The sequence below is a fragment of the Equus asinus genome, chromosome 22 (genome assembly GCF_041296235.1).
Source record: "Equus asinus isolate D_3611 breed Donkey chromosome 22, EquAss-T2T_v2, whole genome shotgun sequence".
Lineage (NCBI taxonomy): Eukaryota > Metazoa > Chordata > Mammalia > Perissodactyla > Equidae > Equus > Equus asinus.
In genome coordinates, this window is record NC_091811.1 from 64,515,207 (window position 1) to 64,524,335 (window position 9,129).

The 9,129-nt window shown below is 41.4% G+C and overlaps 1 protein-coding gene across 3 annotated transcripts in view; it reads left to right on the top strand.

The window, feature by feature from the left end:
* The window catches only part of TBK1 (TANK binding kinase 1), a 41,675-nt gene extending 39,316 nt beyond the window's left edge, over positions 1-2,359 (top strand). For all 3 annotated transcript variants that reach the window (XM_044755757.2, XM_044755758.2, XM_044755759.2), the window contains one exon: positions 1,576-2,359. In XM_044755757.2, the coding sequence (XP_044611692.1) occupies positions 1,576-1,627 (52 nt within the window). In that variant the 3' untranslated portion in view covers positions 1,628-2,359. The remainder of the gene's footprint in view (positions 1-1,575) is intronic.
* The last annotated feature ends 6,770 nt before the right edge of the window (positions 2,360-9,129 follow it).

Below are 9,129 nucleotides of genomic sequence, written 5' to 3' on the forward strand. Positions count from 1 at the left end.
TTTTAATTTGCATTTCTTCAGTTAATGATGTCAGGCATCTTTTTATATATTTATTCCATTTTTATTCTTTCTGTGAATTGCTTATTAGGTTTTAAAATCTTTTTCTATTGGTTTATAGCAACCACATAGTAATTATCTAACTTTGTATAGTATCCAATTTACAATTTCTTTACAACTTTAGCTAAATTCTAAATTAATCCTGTAAAGCTAGAGATTAGCAAGAAGAGGCTAATAAACAAGGCTTTTAACAGACTTTTATGCTGAATCACTTCTGCCTTGTGGAATAAAGTCCCCACTCCCAAAGCAGGTCCAGTAAGTTGGTTCCCCCCATGTCCTATTTGCAGGTTTATTTGACAATTTGTGTATGTTGGGTGATGAAACATGGCGTGATTGTAACTTAAATGTTAAGTGACTCCTTAAAGGATTTGTGGCAGAACTCGTGGGAGAAGCCAGGTCTTGTGCACTGTCTCCATGTGGATCCCTCACTGTCACCTCTGACTTTCTTGTATCTAAAATCACTTAGTATCGTCCTTCCCAGCTCAGTTTTCCCTCTGATTGCCTCATCCTCTCAGTGAGACAGCCTTGCTCCTGCTTCCTTGAACATCAGTCGTTTTGGCCTCTTACTCTTCTTTACTCCCTTCTTCGGGTTTGGTGGCCTTCCCTCAGATGGTTCCATCCTCCCCGCCCAGCCTCCTTCAGCTCTCCCTGCCCTCGCATGGGAGCTGTGGTCATGAACTACGGCCAGTTTCCCTAACCGCAGGCTCTGCCATCTGTCCTGGTGTCGCAGCCAAAATAAGCTTCCCAAATACTGGTCTAATCATGCCACTCCCTTGGCTCAGAAATTTCTAAACTTGTGTTACCTAAAAGGTCAAGTCTAAATTCATACTTGAATTCAAAAATTAGAATATCTGGCCCCAGCCGATTCACCCAACTTTCCCACTACTCACTGCCCAAAATAAGATTCTGTTCTAGAAGCTTCCATCCCTGACTGTCCCTTGAGTATGGCACACCTACTCCCAACTCCACATCTGTGCTGTTAAGTCCCACCCTGCCGAAAAGGAATTCCCCACTTCCTATCTGGATTACATCACTTCACACTTTCTCTTAGGAGTCTTCCCCCACCCCGCCCCCGCAAAAGAAGTAGTCTTCCCAGGCCACTGAATTGTGTTTTTTCACGTATTTATAATGATACCACTGTGTTTCATAAGAATAGAGGAAATCTTGCTTAAACTCTTTAAAAATAACAGTTTATTCTTCCAGAAAGTATTCTATAGTCTTCTTTAAAAGTTTGGGCCCCATGGCCAAGTGGTTAAGTCCGCACACTCTGCTGCAGGCGGCCCAGTGTTTCATTGGTTCGAATCCTGGGCGTAGACATGGCACTGCTCATCAAAACCACGCTGAGGTGGCGTCCCACATGCCACAACTAGAAGGACCCACAACGAAGAATATACAACTATGTAACAGGGGGCTTTGGGGAGAAAAAGGAAGAAAATAAAATCTTTTAAAAAATAAAATAAAATGTTGGGGGCCAAATAGATGAGTCTTTTGAGATTGCCTTTTTCTTTCGTGTTGTAGGTTTGGCGCTTTAACCATGGATGGCGGCCTTCGCAATGTTGACTGTCTTTAACTTTCTAAGAAGTTTGAGAAGAGTTGCAGTTTGCACAAGAAAATAATGTGAGGCATTAAATGATTGCCTCTATTGGTAGTCCCTTGTTTCTACAATTCAGTATTTGATGGGTTGTGTAAATATGTACAATATTGTAAATACATTAAAAAATATATAAATTTTTGGCTGCTGTTAAGAGTACTTTTAACATTTATAATTATCTGAGGACGTTTGCCCTCAGCAAGCACTAGAAGAAAGCCATGTCCAACTGATGCGTTGAGATCCTGACCCCCTGCTCTTCTGAGGAAGGCCGACTGAGTCAGGCGTCTCTGACTGCCGACTGGAAACATTTTTAAGTGGAACCACAATAGGCTTCCTTGTAAATCAGAAAGCCTGAGAGTTGACAGGTTTCTAAGCGGAGAGGCAGCTTCTGTGGGTGGGGACAGAACCGAACCACTGTTGTACTGTGATCCCAGTTTTTTTGAGAAGGATGAAGTAGCATTATTTATTTCATCTTACAAGGTGCCCAGATCCCAATTATCCTCATATCTGTTTACTTTCAGATAAATTATCGATCAAAATTTTTAAAGTGATTTAATTATTAAAAACTACTCACTTTTATTTTGACCATAAATGTATAATTGTCATAAAAATTTTAGGGTAATTTCAACTGTTTTAAGCTGTATATTTCTTCTTTAATTCTGCTTACTACTTCATGAAAAAATGTCAATAAATTTCTGATTTTAATGTAAAGACTGTACTTTTCTGCCTGTAACAGTTTGAGAAACGAAGGTTACTTTTGAAAGAAAGAATATGGGTGGTGATGGTAAGTTATTCTTGGAGTATTGGATGTGGAGACAGGCCTCTGTCTCTTCTAAAGTCACTGATTCCGAGTTTGGTGGAAGTTCTTTCATAAATTTGTGCCATCCCAATTCAAAGGAGACTTTCTCTTTGAAAAATCTACACAGAATTCTAGACTAACAGGTTATGCCCAGCAAGAAACTACTTCATCTAACAAGGGTTTGTTTTGGTTTTGGTTTCTGACTTATGAGACTGTTGACGTGTGGTTACACACAGCCTGTGTATCATGAAGGTAACGTGGCCTAAAGAGTCAATAAACTTGACTACCATGAACATTGGAAAACTGGAAATGGATTAGGATTTTATTTGAAATCTCGGGTTGATTTATTGTCATGGGGCATTTTAAGTGTCTCATGGACGCATTATAGAAATAAGTGCATGAGGGAATGACTTAGAGAAATAAGGTCATCCCTGTCAGATCTGTGTCGTCTGACAGTGTGGGGCCGCGGACTCTTTATAAACCTCTTGGTTTTAATTTCCCATTTGACTGTCTCACATATGTCCTTAATTGTATACTTTAAATGTTTTTATCATGTTTATGTGAACAGTAGGTAAAATTTTACTTAAATTCTGTGATCAGTTAATATATTTGCAGATTTAGTTTTTATTGCAGTGGCTCTAGAAAAGAACACCAATAAACCCTTCTGCGGGGATTGTCTTGTTGTAAGTGGTGTTGATAAGAACAATTTATTCCACGTCAGTATTAAGACTTGCTGTTTTATTCCCTATTACAGTGCTGTGGAAACCAAGCATCTCGCTTTCAATGTTTTACCCTCAAAAATACATCCTCATTCAAAACATCTTAAGTTAATAAATACATGGTGATTCCTGTCTGCTAACCTAATTTTCAGAGTGACTATTTAGGTGAAATTGGCTTAAAATAAGTTAATATTCAATATTGAGATATATTTTCAAAATATAGGGGTTAATGGTATAAAAAATCGTGTATATATAACAAATAGAGGAGTTAGTGGATTTAACTCTTGATATAAAAGAAATTTAGTTCTCACAGCAGAAGAAATTGTCAAAAATGAAGTAAGTGAATGTAAAATATGTGAAACAAAGAGCTGTCTTTGACTAAATGAAAAAGGAGTTAGTGGGGCCCATCCTGTGGCCGAGTGGTTAAGTTCGTGCGCTCTGCTTCGTTGGCCCAGGGTTTCGTCAGTTTGAATCCTGGGCGCAAACACGGCACCGCTCATCAAGCCACGCTGAGGCGGCGTCCCACATGCCACAACTAGAAGGACCCACAACGAAGAATATACAGCTATGTATCAGGGGACTTGGGGGAGAAAAAGGAAAAAGAAAATCTTAAAAAAAAAAAAAGGAGTTAGAGATTAGGAAGAAATGTGAAAAATAATCCCATAACGTCCTCTAAAGTTCTGGCTTCAGTTATTTTGGAAATTACCAAATACTATGTAAGTGGCCTGTAGACCTCACTACACTGGGTCACACGAAGTGTGTCTACTTAGATGTGAAAGACCTTTTCTCAACGTTTCTTTTAAAATATAATATCTTCATCAGTAAATTATCCAGAAAGAAATTACTTTAATCCTGGATGTTTTTTGTTTTGCTATTATTTTTTTTTTCCTTTTTCTGCCCAAAGCCCCCCAGTACATAGTTGTATATTCTTCGTTGTGGGTCCTTCTAGTTGTGGCATGTGGGACGCTGCCTCAGCGTGGTCTGACGAGCAGTGCCATGTCCGCGCCCAGGATTCGAACCAATGAAACACTGGGCCGCCTGCAGCGGAGCGCGCGAACTTAACCACTCGGCCACGGGGCCAGCCCCTGTTTTGCCATTATTTTTATAAGCAGTGAAGTTCCGCTTTTTGTGGTGTTCTATGCTAAAATTAAGAGCTATGTTGTTTGGAATTAAGAAAGGGACCACCAGTAGGAATAAATAAGCAATCTCAGCTAAAATGTCAAAAATCTGTTCTCCCTTCCGACTCACAGCCACACCCACAGTAGCCTTTTACTTCCGACGTTGCCCACTCTGAGGTGAGAAGCACGCCTGGCGCCTTGTCTGTGGGGAAGTGCTATGGAGGGTTTACTGTTACTCAAACCAGTTCTTAAAACGTGTCCTGGGGCAGACGCTGTCAAAGGGAAAACTCCAGTCAACGCTATTGTTTGAGCTGGATCCACACCCCACGCCCCATTTTTAAGAAAACGAAAGTATCTGAAAAAACCTTCATGGTGGTTGTAGTTGGACTTCCTCTCCGCTTGTTACTTAGAAGAAGACTCAAAAGTCCAAATTCCTAAGAAATACTGAAAATGGCATAGAAAAGAACATCAGACCTGAAAATAAAAACTGGTAATATAATAGCATCCTTTGGGTTTTTTTAGGATGTAAATCAGCTCCAAAAATTTCGTGTGGTGTCTAAAAGCACAGCCCAATATTGCATCAGGGCTGTTCTAGGCACTAAGTGAGCTATGAATTAGTGTATTGCTTTCGACACAGAAGGCAGAGGACCAATTGTTAGTTTCAGAGGTGGGGATGAGAACCTCGGTCCCAGTTGCATAGTAGGCAACTAGACATTGGTATCTGCTGAAGCAATATGCAATAGTGTTAAAGAAAAGTCTAGAGAAGGGTTACAAAGTCTAACAAAAGGGTTACAAAGAAGTCTAACAAAGGGTTAAAAACCCAAACTGGGGGTCGACCTGTGGCTGAGCGATTAAAGTGCTGTGCGCTCCGCTTTGGCGGCCGGGTTTGGATCCGGAGATCCCACTCCACTCATCAGCCATGCTTTGGAGGCGTCCCACATGCAAAGTGGAGGAGGATGGGCACAGATGTTAGCTCAGCACGAATCTTATTCACAAAAACAAACAAAAACAGGACCCTGGAAAAAAATCTTCTACACATTTCTTGACTTGTAAGAATCAGTCAAATTCTTTTTTTTCTGGGATAAATCCCTGCCAAGGTTTAAAGTAAGTATCATTTTTCCAGTGAAAAATGTACAAAACAAATGGGATCAAGGCTATGGCTTTAGGCGGTAGCTTGTTAATCCCCACAGGTCCTCATTGCCATCAGCAGTTCTGTTGGATGCTGAGCTAGTGGATGCTGGTTGCTTTGCTCCTCTGTGAAAGGAAGTGTGTTTTTATGAAGGAGGTGGAGGAGGAGTCTGTGCTTAAAAATTATCAAGTGTTGCCTTGGGTTAGAGTTTCTAAAGCTTAAAACTCTAGAAAGCGTCTGTTAATAGAGTTTCTGGTTCTGAGGCCCAAGGTCTAAAGGACAAACCAAAGGCATTGACGGGGGAAGAGGATTTAGGGCTGATGGGTGGTCCCCAGACATCTCGGCTGAGAGAGAGTTCACAGCTAAAGTGTCCCGTGTGGGTGTTACTGTGTTTTCCTCATCTGTGCTCTTGAGAGAGTCATTCTGGAAGACTCGTAGTTCTAGCTATGGCCATAAGAAGTGACTTTAACAAGACCCTCCGAAGAATAGCCCGGCTTTTTTACTGGTTCTGCAAATCACTGACCTGCTCGAAGAATGGGAAATCCAAGTTGCTCTGGAGCCAGCGTGGAGGTAAGTCATCTTAGGCTAATGCATTTCAAATACATTTTTTTCCTGTTACTAAAATGGAGCCTCCTCAAGTAGGGGGCGAAAAAAGCCTTTAAAAAGCATTATTTAACATGGTTGTCTGAGGGAAAATTGAGAGAAAGTAAAATAAAGCAATTTGAAGCTGACGTATTAAAAGCCATGAACATTTTTGTAATCCAATTTTTATACTTTTTTAGGCGTTTAGGTTCAGAGAAGTTTTCTAGAGAGAGATGGAGGATGTTTAGCTTTAAAATAACAAAAACAGCTCTTATTTTCAGTTTTGAGTTTAAATACCTTAGAATAAATAGCAAAGAATAGATTAATCACAGTGATTAATCTTCCTTCCTTTTCCTAGAAAACCAAAGACATCAGTGGAGCTTATATTTCTTTTGTTTGGGTCAGTTTATGCCGCACTTTTTAGTCAGATGTGGCTGGGAGGTTTGAAGCCCCTTAAATATGCTCCTGCATGCAACGCTGACCTTCTGTCCATTCCTTCCTGATCAGAAGGTGAAGGGTCAGACGAGAGAGGGGACGCAGGAAGCAATGACGTTTCCGAGTCTGGTGTCTGAGCACCGTGCGCAGAGCGGGACTTTCCCCGTCTCACTCTGCAGGTGGGAGCGTGTTGGGCGGGCTGCCTAGACTAAAGTTAGCAAATTCTCTCACTTCATAATGTTTCGTCTTGCAACTGAATTAAAATATAGTTATGTTTCCTTGACCTCATGTAGCTCTGCATCTTACGTAATTGCTTGCTCCTCATCTGAGAGATGATCAAACATAATCTGATGATATGATGGATGATCCAGCACGAGGTCCTCCTCTAATTAGCCCAGAAATGACGGATGTATAATCATCAGAGGTATCTGATTAAGATATTTAAAAAATCTAAGGCTTAGTACATTTCAATCATCTATTTTCCCTTGAGTTGATATTTTCTTTCATTCTTTTTCGCTATCAAAATATGGGGAATCTAACAATAGTTTAAAGGTCCTTCTGTGTATATATATGCCATCCCTCAGATACAGAATAGCATAATTTGCTGTGTGAGAGCCCCAAGGGAACTTAGAAAAATCGTCTTCTCCGATCCCTTCATTTTAAAGATGAGTCAACTGCTTCCAGAAGGTAAATATCTTAGCCTTCCAGAACCATTGCAAGGGAAGAACCAGAGCTTTATCCTAGATCATCTCACTATGATCCAGGCTCTTCTTACCACACCACAGTGCTACGGTGTGTGAACATCAGAGTGTGAGCACGCAAACCCTCACTGATTATCTCGGAGCTGGCCCTCCTCAGTGGATAACCCAGCCCTAGAACATTTGGTCATTTATTTTTCGAGAGTAAAGCTTGCGAGTTCTCTCATTAGTTTAAAGAGTAATACCCTGTTTCCAGCAATCTTTTCACTTAGCATCTGATGAAATACCATCTTTTGTTGAGCTATTACCCACTTCTAATAAGATTATTTAAATAAATGCCTTACAGAAGTATATCCCCTCAAGAGCAAGATCCATCTTTTATTCCACCTGCAATGCTTAACACAGTGTTTCGTATGGTGGGCAGTCAACTCTTTGTCTTACTGAGATGATCTATGAAGACAGCCATATGGGATTTGAGGGGGATAAATTAAAAGAATGAATTGACTTAGAGATCTGCTAATCCCTGGGGGTCCTTGCTCCAGCTTCTGTGTAGATTGACGAGTTTTCACCACCTGCAAAAGGTAGCTCTTGGGGCCGGCCCTGTGGCCGAGTGGTTAGGTTCGCATGCCCAGGGTTTCACCAGTTCGAATCCCAGGTGTGGATGTGGCACTGCTCATCAAGCCATGCTGAGGCAGCGTCCCACATGCCACAACTAGGAGGACCCACAGCTAAGAATACACAACTATGTACTAGCGGGCTTTGGGAGAAAAAGGAAAAATAAAATCTTTAAAAAAAAGAAAAAAAGGTAGCTCACCATCAGGTCACCTCTTCAGGATTAAACCTTTCTATCACTCATCGATATTCCACAGTCATCTAAAGGTTGCTACAGAAATATGCCAAGGGGTCCCTAAGTACCCCTATCCCAGTCAACCCCACTTGAAAACATAAATAGTCTCAAGGCAAGACCAATGATTGATTTTTTTCTTTTTTTTTTTTTTTTTGCTGAGAAAGATCTGCCCTGAGCTAATATCCATGCCAATCTTCGTCTATTTTTTGGTAGGTGGGCCACCAGCACAGCATGGCTGCTAACAGACCAGTGGAGGTCTGTTCCTGGGAACCGAACCCAGGCTGCCAAAGCAGAGTGCACTGAACATAACCACGAGGCCACCAGGGCTGGTCTGATTGAGATTTTTATAACAGTTAAGTGAAGGCTCCCAAATAGGTTTATCTCAATGTAACTTAACACAACGTTAGCGCATTCTCCTTCATTTCTTCTCCGTCTCCCCATCTCCCCATCTCCACCTTAGAAGGCAGTAAGCTACACCAAGGCATGGATTAGGAAGAAATGGAGAAGGTCAACAAATCTGAATTCAATACATATTTTAAGCACCTCACTAATGTATGGTCTTGAAGGAAACAAATGGGGAGAGGCAGGTGAGAAAATCCACATTCGACGGCCTGGAGCCATTTCCAATCAAGTGAAGGAACCTCAGCAGTAGATGAAAAATCCGGAGCTCGTGAGCGTTGTGGTCCACCGGAAAGAGCACGGCACTTCAGCGGCACATCTTGCTTCTGCTACTGAGAGCTGCGAGCCTCTGAGCAAGTGGCCTAACTCTCCCTGACTTGAGCTTTCTCATCTGTAAAACCTAGAGATTGAGCTTGATCTTAAAGATTCCTTCCAGCTTCGTAAATGCCATGACACTAAGACACAATAACACAGACAAAGCAGCTGCGTGGTTGCTCAGGAGAGCAAACAGGAGGAAGGTTTCTTGAAGCTGAATAGCATGCCAGCACGTCATTCATCTACAGCAAGAGGACTGGCCTGGCTTATTGTCGTTATACCTGAGAGCGTATGTTAAAGCCTGTTTCAGAAGCCTACGTACCAAATGCGTACGTGCTCTTTTTTCAAACAAACGTGACATCTGGGCTCTCCATACTTAGGGATGAGCCCTGTATTTTAGGCTCCTACCTGTTGAAATTTGCCTTGTTTTCTGTATGACT